At 36.3% G+C, this 19,365-nt stretch overlaps 1 protein-coding gene across 2 annotated transcripts in view; it reads right to left on the bottom strand.

Moving 5' to 3' along the window:
- The window catches only part of LOC149802175 (semaphorin-2A-like), a 147,785-nt gene that overhangs the window by 74,094 nt on the left and 54,326 nt on the right, over positions 1–19,365 (bottom strand). For both annotated transcript variants that reach the window (XM_089956586.1, XM_089956587.1), the window contains exons 3-6: positions 18,043–18,169; positions 16,476–16,524; positions 8,804–8,863; positions 754–858 (exon numbers count right to left, since the gene is read on the bottom strand). In XM_089956586.1, the coding sequence (XP_089812712.1) occupies positions 754–858; positions 8,804–8,863; positions 16,476–16,524; positions 18,043–18,169 (341 nt within the window). The remainder of the gene's footprint in view (positions 1–753; positions 859–8,803; positions 8,864–16,475; positions 16,525–18,042; positions 18,170–19,365) is intronic.

The raw sequence follows: 19,365 nt of genomic DNA, 5'->3' as shown, positions 1-19,365 counted from the left end.
TCCATTACGGATATGTTGGAGGTCAGAATCATTTTCTTGGAGGACTGATTACTTGCTGCAAAAAATATTTTAGTGAATATTCCGTGTCAATGTCACCCTGATTGCAATGCTGGAGGTCAGATCAGTATCAGCTGTATGTAGCTATTCAATGCTTGTTCAAAAATTGATTTGACCACTCATGCAGAAGGATGACTGGTCAAACTGGACACAATTTTATTCATGGACAAACTATATATCATTAGAAGACTTTCATCAGAAAGACTATCTTAATACAATGATTATGTTCAAGAGGATAGCAATAACAAAATTTTCAATATACCATGATGGCCATGTTGAGGTCAAATCAGCACCATTATCTTTTAAGACCACCTACATATTCTTAAAAAGTCCTGTTAGTTCAGTCAACATATATATTCAGTCATAAGGAACAGTGATAGCAAGATACTGCACCTTACTGGTTGCTAGATCACCAATCTTTTTCAATTATAACCATGAAAATATTATTTTAAGTTGTTTAGTGAAAATCCCATGTCAATATGACCAATTGAGGAGTTGACAAAATAATTTTTTTAAGCTGGACATGTGAGGGGTGTCAAATAGACTCTGAGATAAACTGTGTGTACCATTTAATGGAAATCCCCCCAGTAGTTCGAGAGGCGTAATGATAAACTTGCACTGATGGTCAAATGGATGACAGGCCATTGACCAAAAGAGCTATAAATTAACCCTCAGAAACAAAAATTATATACTCACATTCAAGTCGTATTTTGGGGGGCTGTATGCTCCAGTACCACATACCATTAACCTATCTGCAGGCAACCTGGTGATAAGTCTGATGTGATTTTGACAGTCTGGTACCTAAATTTGCAGAGAACAAAAAATCAACATTACATAAGATATTCATACAATATATGAAGAACAAAACTGATTAGTTCCTGAACATTACTAAATAAAGTAATTCTTAAACAGGTTTACTGCAAGTTATAATTGCACTAACCCAACAGCCTAACTTGTAGTGGGCCAAGGTCATTTTGGCCTTATTGATAGAGCTTGTGAACACCTGGATTCTTGCTAAAAGCAAGGGCAACACACCTGCAAAGTATAGTGAAGGTACTTTAAATCAAACGCAAACTACTTTGCAAAAACATAACATACTGACTCTGATTATTTAACTTTAGGTGCCAAAATCAAAAGGCTACTTTTGAATCAGCAAGGGCAACAAGTTTATCTTTGATAATGGTATGTTCGTTTTAACTCTGGTCATCATACAGATCTCATTATACTTCTTCAGGACCCAGTGACCTTGAAATTTGACCTCTAAACTTGAACCAATAAACATCATTGTATTTTCAGGGGCTGAACCCTTAAGCCCAAAACCCTGGACTCCAAATTTGTACCTTGCATCCCAGTTACTTTCTTGGAATAAAAAGGTGGAACCCATGCAAGGATCAAGAAAAATGAATTCAGCCCAATTCTATGCAATAACTCAATTTGGCAATATTATGTGAAACAAAATTCAAACAGAAACTGTTTTTTCTTTAGTTGGTTACAGTGAATCTGACCTTTAATCTTTTAAATAACCAAAATCAAGTCTTCTTTTATATTCTATATAGCAATTCACCCATGATGCTGGATTATTGGTGAAGGTATGTGAAGTAGGACTCAAGTTACAGGATGCAAACCAAATTATTAATGGCTGAACAGATAAAACACGATCAATGTATGACTTATGGCAGCATATAACAAGAACCATAGTTTGAATGTAGTTTTAGGGGTAAAACTAATTTTAATTATGCATCATTTATCCACTATTATCACTCTACCATCACATTTCCTGACACTAGTCCTCAGTCCAAGGTGAACATTCCATCCTCCAATTAGTAAATGGTGTGTCTGGAACACAAACAAATTCCCGGTCCAAGGATTTAGTCACTTCTGTAATTTGGACATCATCCTTCTTTGACTTGTATCAACACTAAATCGACATCGGAATGGGGGAAAGGACAGAATTGGTAATAACAGCAGATATGAATTGTATAATTAATATTAGTTTGAACCCATAACCCTAATAAAAGCTACCACCTGTAATACAATCTGAAGTACAATCACCATCTTCTGTTGTTATGCTGACCTTTCAAGCCTGGAGGGAGGATGATGGTCTGTTATGCTGTCAGAAAGAACTTGCTATCTGTTCCAGTCGGATGCTATGGCAGACCAGAGGATTGCAGGTTGATTATTTGTTGGGCTGACACAATCAGGTCTATGTATCAATGCCTTCACTCTGGTGTACCATCTAAACAAGGTATCATGCAGAGAAAGTGAAGCGAGTCGGCCAATGGCAGTTGTCATAATATCATTCACTGGGATGTTATTAATACAGGCCCAAGATGCAACAATAGCTCAAACCATATTTGATTCTTGTACTTGTTAAAGAAATATCTCTCATGGAAAAAAAACCAATTAGTTCTTCTGACGGTGAAACTAATTTATCTAGAAATAATGGCTGTCAATATATCAGAAGTACAACTGCAAGAGAGAAAGAGACATTTCAAATATATCTCTTCCATTTTGATTTAGTCATACAGAAACATAAGGCTCTAACCAAAATGTCTATCTTGATCATCCCAAATGTGACTGTGATGATAGATCTGAATTCAAAACACATAATATTAAGTTTTGATAGATGAGGCCTGACTCACAGGGAAGCCAATCATGAACTTGAGAGTATTATAGAGGGTTGCTCTGTTGCCTGTAATGGTGGAACATGAGCAATCTTTTTCTTCAAAAAGAGAAGAAAATCTGCAACTGCAGTAATGATGGGCAGATCAGATCAATGTCCTATCAACCACACCAATTCAAGTGATGCAGTCTGTAGCCCTACTCAAAAGTCTATCTTAGTGGATAGATTGTTTGATATGGAACAGGTGTGAAAATGGAACAAGTATGGGTTGTTGCTTAGAAGAGACTCTCTCTGCTGCAACAACAGTACCCTCATCATCGGTGACTTCCTGGGAGTGTAGTGCAAGCTGAGATCATTCAAACATGACATATGATCGCCATAGTGGGTTATCTGGATGAGCCATGACATCAACACCTTACTATATGAAGAACGTGCACATGTGACTTGGATTTTTAACATCGATTCAACAATTTTTCAGTCATATCACTACAATATCTGCAATGTGACTGGTTATAGTGATGTCTAGCCCTGGGGCATCATGCCACAGACATGCAGCACGATGTCCCACCCAGTCACATTATCCTGACACCAGGCCATCCAGTCTTAGCACTAACCTCTTAATGGTAAGTGCCAAGCAAGGAAACTGCTAGAGTAGAACTTGAGGGATTATTTTTAAAAGTGGGAGGGTTTAAGTATACAGAAAATACCACTTCAGAATGCAGGTATCCAACACCCATGCACTCTTATCTGGCACTGGGAAAACATAATGTGGCAGTCTGTTGTTCAGCCACATTGCAAGCAAGCCTGACACTAGCCTCTCCAACAGTCAAAACTGACTCTATGACACCAATTGGTGTAGAGACCATTTGGTCAGGAATGTAACTCCTCCTCAATAAGTTAGTCAACCAGAATAGTTCCCTTGCCTGTCATATGTCAAACCCTGATTGTGATCCTATTTAAAGCTGTCCATCAAGGGAAGCTTAAGACTTCCAAGCAAAGGGAAAGGCATGAGTGCTTCCTTGATGTATAAAGAATGACATGACTGATATGCCTGTCACAACCATACCATATCTTGTCTTCTTCGATTGACTCACCCCCCCCCCCCCCGAGTACTAGAAAAACAGCACACATTTCTAAAAAAAGTAATATTCAGGGAAGAATTCTGCCCAGACCACGAGCCCTGATAGACAAACCCCTCTGGCTCTAGTCAACCATCCCATCCCAAATCAGAGATATTGGTATACCAGAAAAAGGGATGTTCTGAGGTATGTGTGAGAATTCCCACATGAAATTTATCCTGATTTATCCATGAAATTTGGATCCCAAGAGAATTAAAGGTAAATAGGGGTTCATGGGAGAACTCCAATTTGGTTGCAGTAAAAACTGGAGGGACCTCATCTTTAGTTTTCCTAGTGTAAACAGACCTGCTACCACCTTTAGGGTCTTCAGAAGAAAGTGGCAAAGATGAGCTGACAACGAAGTCCTCTCCAACACTGCTGTTGTGGGGGACAGTATGTGTGATCATGTCAGAGGCAATATAAACCATCCCTTGATCTGTGAGGAAATGCATCACCAAATTTGTGAAATTCTGAGAAGAAATTTGATCTGGCTTCTTCTGACTGAGAATTAAGTCCAGTCAAATCTCAGAGTAAGATACATCTGAGAAAGTGTTGTGTCAACCAGTCAACAACATGCTGGACAATGAACACCCCAAACTGCTCTCAAGCAAGTCACTGTTTCTCCTATCACCCTCTTCTAAGGACTCTGACCAATGAAGCTATGCACCTGAAACTAAACACTCTAATTGTCCATAGAGAACTGCTAGAATTTCATTTGGGATGGAAAGATGGGGATGTATAGATAAGCATCCTGGAGGTCTATGGAAACTGCATAGATGTTGAGGATGTTGTCTTCATCCTGAAGTGTACTGTTCCAACAGCCTAGTGGTTAGAGCATCTGCCTCAGATGTGAGATGTTGCAGGTTTAAAACCCGATTCAGTCATATCAAAGACTTATAAAAAAGGTACTAACAGCTGCCTCACTAGGCACTCAGTATTAAGAGGATAGTGTTAGGACTGGTCGGCCTGGTGTCATCATAGGTGGGACTTCATGCTACATGTCTGTGGCATGACCCCCCCAGAGCTAAACATCACTATAAACTGCCAGACTCTGACAAGCAACCCAGTCTGTCACCAACAGAGGTGTCAGAAACAGGGGAACTATGCCGGAGAGACAGTCACTCCTTAGGGCTGACTACCTCCCTCATAACGGAGAAAGGAGTCAATAGGCTTATGCATTGGCTCTGATGGCCTGCCTTGCTTAGTGAATGACAAGTGAGGAGTTTACAAAAGTGCATGTCACTTCTGCTTGGACACCTGCTGAAAGCTTCTCAAGAATGGAGAGAATTCTTGAACCTAAAGACACTGAAGGCTTAGGACACAGAATTGGAAGCACATGACAGTACTTTTGTTCACTGCTTTGTCAAATGTCCACATTTCTTCTGACACCTACCAACATGGGACAGAGATGGGGACACTACATGATGGATAAGATGGCTTTGATGCAGTTGGGATCTCTTTGAACTTATTAGAGTAAAAAAAACTTAACAGTTCCTTGTCCAGTACGACTGTTTGTTTTTCTCTTCACGCAGAAGTGAACTGGCTATTCCCTCTAGATCCAGGAGATGAGTGGCAGTCCAAATGCCTTTCCTTCATTAGCAAACTGAAGGAGGGGACTGACAAGGCCTACATCCTGCCCAGTACACCTAAGAATATGGCTGTGGGAAACTCAACCATGAAGGGAAGAACATAATACATTCAAGAGTCAGAAAACTAGATCCATTCCAATTTAATGGAAACATAGAGAAAGGTGGGTATCAACCTAATTCCTTTTGCCTAGAGACACACGGTGATCTATGGTCCCATTCAGGAAACTATGAAGCCCTGTAATGGTGGAAAGAAATTCCTGATGACTGGTCTTGTTTTGCCCAGTGTTCCTAGGGTAAACAGACGTAGCACACCAGCAAGATACTTATGCTCCTCTTCTGACAATCGTATACTCATTATTTCCACTACGAAAACAAAGTCATATGGACAGCATTCTTTTGCATACCAGGGCCCAGCAACGTGGAATGAATTGCCCACTGAACTTAGACACAAAGACACAGTGATCACATTCAAGAGAACTCTCAAAACACTTATTTCAACTGCAAGAACAAACTTAAAGACCTAATAATGTTTCCTACCTGAAATATTCTCAAAATGTTTTTTATTTTTTAATGTTTTTCTAATTTCATCGTGTTTGTTTTTGTTGTTGTTGTTGTTCTAGGGTTTAACGCCATTTTTCAGCACAAGATAGGCTATACATGGCGGCCAGTATAACTGGTGGAGGAAGAACCCTGGAAAACCCAGAGAAGAACCACCGACCCACGAGAAGCTACTAGCAGGCTTTCCCACGTACCCACGCTAGCCGAACCTTGGCTGTTTTTGTAATAATATTATTATATGTTTTTTATCTTATAGGTGTTGTCTAATGTCGTAAATCGCTTAGAGCTTCTAAAGATTAGGCGCTATACAAAGTCCTCATTATTATTATTATTATTATTATTATTCATCCTAATGCTAATACCCTGCATCTGGTGCCCAGTGACAGATGCCCACTGACCAGTATCTGTTGCTTTGCTCAATGCCCAGTACCTAGCAACTGGTGCCCAGTGACTGTTGTCTCGACCAGATGTCCGGTCACTAGCTGCTCAAGTGATGAAGATATCACAAGAAGTCCCTATCTGATTGGAAATGTCGCTGGTTCCTCCAATGAATGAGATGAATAAGAGATGGTTATTCTATTTCTAAAGAAGAAGTGGCCTTCTTCTGAGTCCCATACTTCATCTCTTATCTGCACATAATGGAATGAAACGTCAAATTCTCATGCAAGCACACCTGAGTGCAAGCCAAACAAGTTTGGGGTGTGTCCCACAAAGTCTTTTAATGGTCGCATTTGCCACTGCAGAAACACTACCACAATTTTATCAAAGGAGATTTGGGAACAACTCACCTAATCAACAACACAAAGGGGGAAATATAAAAAGGAGGCCCCCCCATAGCAGGAAAACACTTTCAACAATTCACTTATAAAAAAAAGAGTACTCTGAAATCAGAACATTTTCAAATGCAGAATAAAACACTGTCCTTATTGCGTATACAACTGCATATGATTTTTCATGCCCTTTCTTTACAACAGCAAAGGCAGCAGCTTAAACTTCAATGCTTTAACATAACATTGTGACTCAGAGAGTTGTGTAGGAGTCATCACCCTAAAATTTGAGCTGTGAATTTCTGACTCAAAAGGGTTATTTTTCCCCAGACTATATTACACAATATTCCTCCTGTGTTGGTTATGCATTGTAACCACTTGTACTGTAACAGCCAAGATTTCTGAAACTTTGCTTCAAATTTTAGTTTCTTTTCATCTACGCCCTGCATCTGACAACTTTTTAGAATTATCATTTTCCATTTTGGGAGAAATTCCACTACATCTTTCGCTTTCTTCATTCTGCCATTTACTTTGCACATTCCTGTCATAACTGACTTCAGGTTGTAAATAATCAGTTATTTTCCTCCCATCCATGCTGAACTATAATTTACTATCTCACCTTCAGGAAATGGACCCAATTTCACACGTGCACAAATGAGATTGAAAGGAATCAATTGCAGACCCTCCTCTAGCACACATAAGTTTTTGTTATAAATAATTAGGTTGATTTTTAAGCATTCTTTTGTGTTCACCTGCATCTGCATATACCTCTTCCTCAGTAACTTGAGCACAACAGGGTCTTCAAGAAATGAAGCACAACTGGGTCCTATATAACTCAAGCACAACAGGGCCCTCAATAACTTGAGCACAACATGAAATTCAATACCTTGAGCACAACTGGGTCCTCTATAATTGAAGCACAACATGGTCCTCAATACACTGAGCACAACATGGTCCTCAATAACTTGAGCATGACAGGGTCTTCAAAAACCTGATCACAACAGTCTTCAATAGCTCAAGCACAACAGGGCCCTCAATAACTTGAGCACAACAGGGTCCTCAATACTTTGAGCACAACAGGGTCTGCAAAAACCTGATCACAACAGTCTTCAATAGCTCAAGCATTCCAGTTACATCTACATTTTCATTTGTCATCTCAGAAATGAATTCTGACACTGAGTTTATTGCTTCCATTCATCACTTCCTTTTGTTTTGATTCACTTGGAAAATAATATGAATGCTAAAGAGTGAGGTAACGATACTGCTTTCACATTTTATTTCAAAACAGGAAATGCATAAATTTGCAATTAATACAAATAAATCTGCAACAGCAATAATGCAAAAATATAGTTGGTGAACATTTGTCAGCAATTTTATAGTTTCATTCATCCAAATACTGCATGGCTACAACCACTGGTAATGATGTCATCACATTAATGGCAGTTGTTAGGTTTGCCTTGATAAGAACAATATTCAGGGTTTGTAAGTAGAACTGTCAAACTGAAAATTTGATTTAGAATTATTAAGCCAAATCACTTATGACCAGAAGTTTGCCACAACCTGCAAATAATTTACTTTTCTGTTTCATTCGGTTTCCATTTATCTTTTGTGAGCTGGAGTATCAGACTCGTAATCATGGATTTTATGTCCACCCAGACAAGCCCGGTTCAGCTGCCTCAGTGTGTCTTTGGGAAAGGCATTTTATCACTCATTTCCGATGCATGATAGAGTCAAATTATTGAAATGCTGTTACAAACCATCCAACTATTTATCATTCAACATTCTGCATTTTCCATCTCAGCTCTCGATTTTGTTCCAAATGCATTTTCCTTTGCTTTCTGGTTTCAATTCAATGCTAGAACTATCCTTTACTGGTAAAAGTACCATTTTAATGTCGTTAACTCTTCAATTATTTGAATGAAGAAGATAATATGCATTGTACTCTGCATTAGACTATGGTCAAAGTCGCTGCCATTATCAGTCTGATAAACATTTTTTAAAGGATTCCAAAATATTTTTTAACCCAGTCTACCCAAATAAGACACTCCTGATAATACTAATTTTGCCCTTATGTGGTACACTCCAACTTACCTTCCTGACTTGAATAGAGCAAATATTTTCCTGAATCTTGTCTGGCGTGAGTTCTTTCTTCTGAAACAAAAACAAAATCCTGTCTGTATCAGAAATCACTGTCACTTACACAAATTTCAATTTCTTGTTTTCTGTGTACTTTTTGCAGCAAGTTAAAGTATGTACTGTTATGTATACATCTGATACATGTAAAGATGCTATCTTACACAAGAGAGATTTATAACAGCTGTCTGTACCTATTTCTAAATCCTGGTACTATGCCTGTCATCAATACAGTTTATAGTCTATCAATTCTATCCAATAACTTTCTTCTTCCTAAACCCAGAACAGAAATGTATAAAAATAGTTTGGGTTAATCTGGTCCAAGATGTTAAATAAACATCATCAGTGCATCCCTTTCATAACAGATGTTTGAAATGGATACAATCCAGGTGATGTCTATAACCATTTATGGCCAACTTTGTTTATCTGTATATGTATATACTATATAAAATGTGTGTGTGTGTGTGTGTGTGTGTGTGTGTGTGTGTCTGTTTTGTGTGTATGTGTTTTCAGTCATGAATGTTTCTGTACACATTGCTGTGTGCTGAATCCATACTCAGTTGTTCTTGTGTGCACCACCAATCCATTATACCTTTTGTGTATGTTTGCTTACCAGATGTATGTTTATAATATGATGCCAAATAAGGGGCAATATGCATGAAGTAGCATTTATATGGCACCTTAACACAATAGTGACTGTGATGGCAATATGCATGAAGTAGCATTTATATGGCACCTTAGCACAATAGTGACTGTGATGGCAATATGCATGAAGTAGCATTTTTATGGCACCTTAGCACAATAGTGACTGTGATGGCAAGTAAAAAAACAACAAAAAAATATGCAGATGAACCTTCCAATTAAAATATAAAATGTCAAGATGTTAACATTCAAGAAAATGTACATAAAATAAAATATAATGGTAACATATTTAAAAATCTTTATAAACTAGTTAAAATTTATTGTATAAACTGCATTCCCTTAACTCATTAACCCCTAGTGACACAATTATGCTTCATGAAGTTGTACCCTACTTCTGAATACTTTATCTTCATGGTCATTTAAGATACATCAAAGTGGGTGGTATTACATAAAAGTAGACAGATATAGATCTATAATGATACCAAATAATCTGGACTTTCTACTCATGTTACAAAATACAAATGGAAAAACATAAATTTTTTAATCTAATTTTTTTTATTTACGAAAACAATTGCCAGTTGTTGAAACTGGATATTATACTTCTGGGCCTGAGATCTAAGACAGACTTGTTTGAAATGCACATGGACAGATGAACCTTTGCAAAAGTCAAGTTTGAAATTTGGTGTAAAAAGTGGCCAGGATATGAAAAAGATGGGTCCAATAAGCACAAAAAACATATTTTAAAAAAAGAAGTCCAGCTTTTACCCTTCTGCACATGTGCAAGTGAATTAGCCAATGAAAAGCAATGTTTTTAAAGTAACCACTAAAATGCATTTCCTACTCCCATTTCAGGTGACAATGACAAAAATTTCCCAGCCTTGCTGAGTTAAAAAGTCCCAAGATTATTTCTGGTGGTACATCATTGTACAATTTCTTGATGCAGTTTACAGTTCACAGTGCAGCAGTACAGGGTGACTGCAGTGCAGTTATGGCTGCCCTCTGAGTACCTCTTTATACTGCGCAGTTATTGCTGCCCTTTGATTGCTCATTGCACTAACTGACTCGATAACCTACCAAATACTTTCCCAGACTTAATACTGACACAATTTTGCTGTAATATCTGGGGTATGTAGTATTTTGGAGGGGTGTGTGGTAATTTTCATGTTAAAATCTTATGTTATATTGAGTAGCTTACTCTTTTCTGGATGGAAGATACCCTCAGACATATTACAAGAAATCCTCCTGTTGGGCAACCATGGCCAATGCACACTAGCATTAATTCATTATCAGGGCATAACCTTAAAGCTAGTGGGATGACACTGTAGCTCAGGACGAGGGAATCTGGCAATGTGAACAGGCAAGTATTACATCATTTAAATCAGTTTATCCATCCACAAATCATTTTAATATCAGTAATACATAACTTGTTCCTACTGCATAGCTGAATTTGCCAGGTGGATGGGAGGCTGATGATCCCACCAAATGGTGAAGTAAATAAAGAAGGAATACTCACGCTTACTGTACAAGTGAAGGTTACTGCTGGATGGTGTACGCATGAGCCACTTCTTGTACTAGGACTATTGTTCTATCAGGACCCCGTATTGTAACACTGTAGTAGTTGGATAATTTTCAAGAACCCAAATTAACAAGTACTATACTACCATAATGTCCCATGCCCTTTACATTAGGAGAAAGGGTGGGTGGCCCATCATGTGAACAATAAATGAATGAAAATTATCGATGATACTCTTATCAATTTGATAAATATGGACATGAGGTTTTTAAAGTACACTATAAAGAACTAGTAAAGATAACCCCTGGTTATTAGCGTAAACCATTGCACTTCTAAATATTTTCTACTTATAATGCTTTTTTCTTGCATGTGTTAACTCAATGGTCAACCAGAAAAGAATGAGGCTGCTCTATAGAGCTGATGATTTAGATCAGACGGAGTCAGTGCACATGTTTGAAATCTTTAGATCAGAGAGTTGACGCATCTAGCACAGGCAAGGTCTTTCCAATTGGGAAAGGTAAAGCTTAATAATAGTGACAGGTAAGCTAATAGTAACATTAAAATACAGAGATCACACAAGACATTCCATCAAGGCATTAATAAGTGAGACACCAGTTTCTGCTGCATAAAATGCCTGGCAAGATCTGCTGTGCACAAACCCACACCCATGGCAGGGCTCTTTGAAAATCTGAGAGTGTTGGATAGGGCTACCTGAGCACTGTCTCTCTAATAAAAATAGAGAAAATCAGCTCATAGAGGGGCAGCTAGGGTTAATAAGTTTCCTACTACACCAGTTGCAAAAGATTCTCCACTTGTCAACAGAAATCCTGTATACAGATTTTCTTCTTGACTGACCAATGGACCTGGTGAGGCTCAAAATCTTGTCCTGGCAGAAAGATCATTTGAGATCAACCAAGCAGTGAAGGTGGAGAATCTGCAGGCTATAGGGCGTTTCATGGTTGCTACAGAGTTACTGATCGTAGCGCCTAAAATTACCTCCCTTAGCTACAATGTGCATGCTCACAAAAAAAATTACAGTTCTGGATAGTTCACCGTTCAACAGATCATTATGGTTAAACCAATGAATCAATTATATATGTCAAATATCTTTTGTTCATACTAGGAGAACAATTATAGACATTAAATTAGATAATTAGATTCAGTGTCCATACTTACACTATATCAGATAATTAAATAATATTTACTTTCCATACTTAAATGATATCAATTAATTAAATTAAATACACTGTCCATACCTGATAATACAAATTCATTATCCATAATTTCTGAGACATTTGTAGGAACATTTCATTCTGCTCTCTGATTTTAAACATTTATTGCACATTTTGGTTATATAACTTTAACGAAAACAATCTCAACAATTTTCATTTTTTATAATGTTGATATATCCTACTTTATAACACAAGTTCAATAAGAAAATTATAACACGAATTTGATACGTCATCTGATTTGTAAGGCTGAATATTTTAAACCAGATTTTTTTTTTAAAAAATGGAACGCAGTATTTTAATGTATTCAGCAGAACTTAAAGCAATAATTACATTAGCTATCATAACAATAAATGAGTGTAATCAATACAGATGAAATATTTATTCATATTTGGGTGTAAATATCGTACAATATTCAGATCAAATAACATGCCCAATGACGTTTTTCTTTGTTTCATTTATTTTTGACTTTTGAAACATCAAATATCGGACAGTACATGCAATAACTTTCAGCATGATTTTTCTTTGCTTTTGCTGACACGTAATAACTCTCAAATTTGCTGGGGTCTTTAGACAACATTTCTGATTGCCACCAGAAGATTCATCTAGAACAGCCTTCTTAAAATTGGTTTAATTCTGTTTAACTTTCCTTGCATCAAATATGTAAGTTTTATTATTTCAAAGATTCTGTCATATTACTTTGGTTCGCCTTTTAAATCAATATTGATCCACGTAACCGAATGTAAAATTGCAAACAGTATGATTTAAAAAAGTGACAGCTTGTGAGAACATACTCAACAATTCAATAATAAATGGATACTCACAAATATTCATAGCTGTTGTCTTTATCTATCAGTCACTCTTTCTAACTTAGCATTATTTTATACTCGTTTTAACCAGAAGTATGTTTATATAATATACGTATGCGAACACACATTCATTCGAGGATATACATACCCATGCACCAGCTGAAAGGAGGCAGACATACATACACACAGGCAGAGAGGTGAGAGCCACAAATGGCCTATACATGCATAGTGTGTCTAACATCGATATTTCTCCTAACTGTATACTCTACAATTTCCAACCGTTCAAGGAAATAAAATTAAAATAATCATCAAGGAGACTCGTATGTGCGCCTGTCTGTTCAAGCGTGGTTGACATTTGTGCATTTTGAAAAAACTCATTAATAGAAATGCAACAGTCTAAATCAATAATAAAAGAACCTTAAGAAGTTAGATTTTTTTTCTCGCTGTCATTCAAACTCCATTAACTGCTATGATTGAAGCTATACAAACTAAACATATTTTCATTATTCTTCAAGTGAGATAAATTGCAGGAACTTTTTACACAGCGATACACTTTCGCACAAATAACACAAACTAGAGCATAAGGTAGTAATGGAAAGATAATGAAGTTCTGAAAAGGGCAGATAATATTATTTGAAAGCAGGGAGCAGCGCAAGTCAGTGAAAAAAAAATAAAAGATGTAAAAGTAATTGATCAAATATTGACAGAATTTCTTTTTAAGATAGTCAGATATCGATCCTGCTTGCATAATGTGAGCGGTCTGTCACATTTTCTTGATCTACATCTGCCATCTTAATTGACTAACTATCCGGATGTGAGTTGCACCGATATGCCCTCTGGTGTTTTCAAGGGGAGATACTAACCGTAAACCCCACTACTGAGTAAGAGATAGCCCATGCTGCAAATCATAGCCAGACAGCCTGTTATTTAGCCTCATTGCAAACAAATCCAACAAGGATCTACAATAAAGTCTGAACAGGGAATATGCTATAGATTTGTGCAGAAAGCATTCTTTGATGACTGTCTTGCCCCACCTGGACATATTATCCACCAAAATATTTTCTTGCCAGTAATGTAGGAAATTCTGAGGGTAATTCATACATGGTTGCCCAGTGAAAAACGTTTCAAACCTCCACATAGAATGACAAAAGAGGCAGGTGTGCCTCCTTGTCCTAGAGCTACACAGAAGTGTTGATGGAGGAGACTATCATAAGGGACTTTTTATTTTGTTGATGCACTCCTGAAGGGCAAATTATTCATGGGATTATGAACTATGAACCTTTCTAGCTCAAAATGAGTGTTCCACCCAGATTCTGATGCATCTGCAAGTAGACAGATGTGAGCTTCATTAGTATGCATGGAAACCAGCCAGAAAAATGTCCCAGCTTGTCCTCTAAATCAGATGATGGTGCATATTAAAGACCTAGAGAAATCTGAGCACTCAGATGGTCCCTGTGTGGTTTCCAGTTTGCTAGAAAAAGAAACTGGAGGGCACAGGTACAATGTCTCAAGGGGAACCATGTCTGCTACAGAGTACAAAATCATCAGGAGAGATAGATATAGACAAGCTGACAATGTGGACTTGGCTCTTTGTGTCTCCAACAGCGTCTGGATCTTGTCTACATTGTCCTGCATGATATTTATTAATCCTCAGTTCACAAGGAAATCCACAGAGTAAGCTCACATTTCTCAAAGATGGATACAAGACCCAGCCCTGTCACTTCAACCCAAAAGTAAGGCAAATTTAGTCTTAGGGATCTATCCAGTTATTGTGGATAAATCAATCACTGAAATATTGGAGGCAATCAATCACTGAACTATTGGAGGATAGGGATCCCAAGTGACCGTTATTGGATGGCAACTACTACCATGAAGCTAGTACAAATTCTAGGTGTAGGAGGCAGAACACAAAAAAAGCTTGGTAAGCAGCTGGATTACATACCTTCATCTTTGGGGAACATTATTTGAGCCTGTGATCAGAAAGTATCTTGAGTGAGATGACTACAGGTGAGAAAGTTGGCCTGTGATCAGATAGTATCTTGAGTGAGATGACTACAGGTGAGAAAGTCAGTCTGTGATCAGATAGTATCTTGAGTGAGATGACTACAGGTGAGAAAGTCAGCCTGTGATCAGAAAGTATCTTGAGTGAGATGACTACAGGTGAGAAAGTCAGCCTGTGATCAGATAGTATCTTGAGTGAGATGACTACAGGTGAGAAAATCAGCCTGTGAACAGATAGTATCTTGAGTGAGATGACTACAGGTGAGAAAGTCAGCCTGTGATCAGAAAGTATCTTGAGTGAGATGACTACATGTGAGAAAGGCACATAAGCAATGACATCTGCATCAGAAATATAGACAGATACAGTCAAGATGGCTACATAGTGAATGGCATCAGAAATATAGACAGATACCATCAAGATGGCTACATAATGGATGGCACAATACATTATCTCTTTGAATTCAAGTGTCCTTTTGTAGGAGACATCAGCAACCTGCCTGAGTATTATCTTCCATAAGTATTATCAGGTCCAGAACTTTATCACTGCATTGTGTGATCCGCTTGTAGATATGATTTTTCGAAAATATTCACTTTGCCAATTTAGATTCTATCCAGAGCACTATAAAATATTTCATAAGAAAGACTATGGCAGATAGATGAAAAGTATCAAAGGATCTTTATATGATTATGATATTTTGTTGAATAGGTGAATCTAAAAAAGCAGAATTATCATTCTTTCTGAAGAATGATCTGTATAAATACAACTAGGTTATCACAAGCATCCAAGTCCAGTCTGATTGTATCTGTGCTGCAGTTGATGATATCACAAAGAAGTATCCAGTGGGAAGGCTAGTTGCTATGTTGCCTTGGAAAATTGTTAAGATCACCTATTATTCTATTTCACATGTGCCAGGTAATAACAAAATAAACAAGATCTGCCATGTTGAATGTAGCGCCATACAAGCACATTCTGATTCAATTAAAAATTTTCTGTGTACATAACACAGGCATACTTATACACTGCCTTTTTGTTCAGAAGTCTGGGCACCATTTTTCTAAGAGCTGTCAGCACTGCAGTCCCATTGCCAGAAATAATCAGGATGAAAAGATTTTAAAATGCACCAGCGCCAGCAACACCTGCTGTACTTAGCTTCAGCGGAATAGCAGACAGTAAAATTAAAAGCTTGTAAATTTGATAAGACATCTTGAAGCAGTAAGCTCATTTGTGACAGTTATAACTGCATTAAGTTCCTCATACATTTTTTATTTTGATGGCTGCTGATATGATTGAAATCTATATCTTTCATAATATAAAAAATACTATTTTACAAAATTGGTTCCCGCATGGCATAATTTATATATCTCAATCTGAGAAACATTGTTGAGATATTTGCAAAATTTGATCCAGCATTTTGTAACTATCATATCTGACTTACTTGTTTTACAATTGATATGTTGCCCAAGTCCAACACAATCAGGTAGTTCCTGAAATGGCATAAGAATGCTAATAAATGACAGCACATGGGGAAATTTCTGCACTGTATTTGCATTTTTGAACACTTCCCATGTTTAACTATCATTATTTTGTACTAAGAGCCCATTTTCAGAGCCTTAACTTCAGCGAGGCTAAATTTTGGCAGTTCTTGACTCCACTGTAAAAAACTGCAGAAAGAAAGCCACATTTACATTTCCCCATGAACACAAACTAAAAATATCTGGCAGCATATGTAAGCCTAAAAGTGCAATAGTAAACTCACTTTATTCACATCTCATCTGCCAGTAAAATTTGCATAATTCCTTTAAAAAATTTGATCTTGGAGACTAAATAGTCACACGATTAATTAAAAACATCAAATACGAGTCAAAGCAGATCGGCAAAATGTATTAAGAGAGAACTAGTAATTCTGAAAAAATGTAGTATTCGCGAACTAGTAATTTGGAAAAGTGTATTACATGCAAACAAATAATTCAATAAATGTATTATGTGTGAACTAGTAATTATAAAATAGTTATGAGTGAACTAGTAATTATAAAATACTCATGTGTGATTATAAAATACTTATGAGTGAACTAGTAATTATAAAATACTCATGTGTGATTATAAAATACTTATGAGTGAACTAGTAATTATAAAATACTTATGAGTGAACTAGTAATTATAAAATACTCATGTGTGATTATAAAATACTTATGAGTGAACTAGTAATTATAAAATACTCATGTGTGATTATAAAATACTTATGAGTGAACTAGTAATTATAAAATACTCATGTGTGATTATAAAATACTTATGAGTGAACTAGTAATTATAAAATACTCATGAGTGATTATAAAATACTTATGAGTGAACTAGTAATTATAAAATACTTATGAGTGAACTAGTAATTATAAAATACTCATGTGTGATTATAAAATACTTATGAGTGAACTAGTAATTATAAAATACTCATGTGTGATTATAAAATACTTATGAGTGAACTAGTAATTATAAAATACTTATGAGTGAACTAGTAATTATAAAATACTCATGTGTGATTATAAAATACTTATGAGTGAACTAGTAATTATAAAATACTTATGAGTGAACTAGTAATTCTGAAAAATGTATTACATGTGAATTAGTAATTCAAAAACTATATTATGTGTGAACTAGTAATTCTAAAAAACATGAGTAATTCTGAAAAATGTATTATGTAAATGTCTTATGTGTGAACTAGCAATACTAAAGAATTATTACGTGTTAACTTGCATTTCTGAAAAATGTATTATGTAAATGTGTTGTGTGTGAACTAGCAATACTAAAGAATTATTACGTGTTAACTTGCATTTCTGAAAAATGTATTATGTAAATGTGTTGTGTGTGAACTAGCAATACTAAAGAATTATTACATGTTAACTTGCATTTCTGAAAAATGTATCACATGTTTGATGAAATGACAGATCAGGTTATATATTGTTTGCAACTGAACTTAAAAGAATATATGTGCTAATTTTGTCACTTACATTGCTCCAACATATAATCTATTTTCCTCTTCATCAGGCACGAGGTAGCGATAATAACATGTAGAAGTCTTAGCAGATCCTGGAGTACAATTAATTGCTTCATTATATGTCATCAGTGTCTTGATATCTAAAAATAAAATATTAGAAACCTTAAAAATACAAGTCTGAAAAGTTTAAAACTGTAACAGGAGAAACTTTATATTTAAATTGGTATAGGACTGAATATCTAATCAAGCTATCTACACATGGATGGAAGAAAATTTGATTTGTCTAAATTGAGTGGTTTTCTGCAATCTTTTAACAACTTTTTCATGATGGATGAATGGATGGATGGACATACATACACATGAACAGCACCAGATCAAAATGACCCCTCTGCATGCAGTGAAGATATAAAACTTTAACACAGAACTTTAATGTTGCTGCAATTGCTGCTGCTGCTATGTGATAATTGGGTCTTATCATGCAATAATTAGGTTGTATGATTGGATAATTAGGTTATATTAGGGGATAATTAGGTTGCATGATGGGATAATTAGGTTTTGTGATGGGATAATTAAGCCTTATGATGCTCAGATGAGCAAGACAACAATTGCAATTCTTGCAAAATAGTAATTATGTAAATGTTTCAGCAAAAGTTGAATAATCATTTTATTTTTCACAAAAAATCTTTTGTGCATTAAGAGTCTACTGGTATAAAGCACTTTGACTTCACTACGAATGCCCCTGCCTACATGATGCAGCTTTCGAAAATACTTTTAAGTCAAACAGGGGACACGAGACTTAAATTCTACCAGAAAACACTGAAAATCAAAGTGGGCTGAGGTCTTACTAATAAAACGCTGCAAGGCAAGTTTCAGTTCAATCGATCACATCCTTCTTAATTTATTGATCAAAACCTGAAGTGCAAAGTTAAAAGTCAAACAGGGGCCATAACACCAAAACATTTATTGACAATGGCAAAAACAAAACCTGGCTTAGGACTTCTTAATATACATTCTCGTATGCCATTTGTTCTGACTGACTGACTAAGTGTTTCAAAATTTGCTCATCAAAGTCAAACAAGCATCAAACGCAATGAAAACTGAGCCTCATCTAGTTCTTCCTAATGCAAACCTCACAAAAAAATTTGGTCTCAATCCAATAACCTCTTTGCAAAATGATGTGCTGAAATGAAATTTTCAACAGAACATCATATAGCAATGAGATTATGTGTTGCTGAGATTGGCAATATATATTTTAACTGCACAGTCTTCAAACTATTCCTGATATTCTTGATCAATAACAAGATTTTCGAATTGGCTGCTCTAGTTGTCAAATTAG

This window comes from Sinohyriopsis cumingii, chromosome 4 (genome assembly GCF_028554795.1).
Source record: "Sinohyriopsis cumingii isolate HCF-2022 chromosome 4, ASM2855479v2, whole genome shotgun sequence".
Classification (NCBI taxonomy): Eukaryota; Metazoa; Mollusca; class Bivalvia; order Unionida; family Unionidae; genus Sinohyriopsis; species Sinohyriopsis cumingii.
The sequence above is the reverse complement of the archived record's forward strand: the minus strand, read 5'-3'. Positions and strand labels throughout refer to the sequence as shown.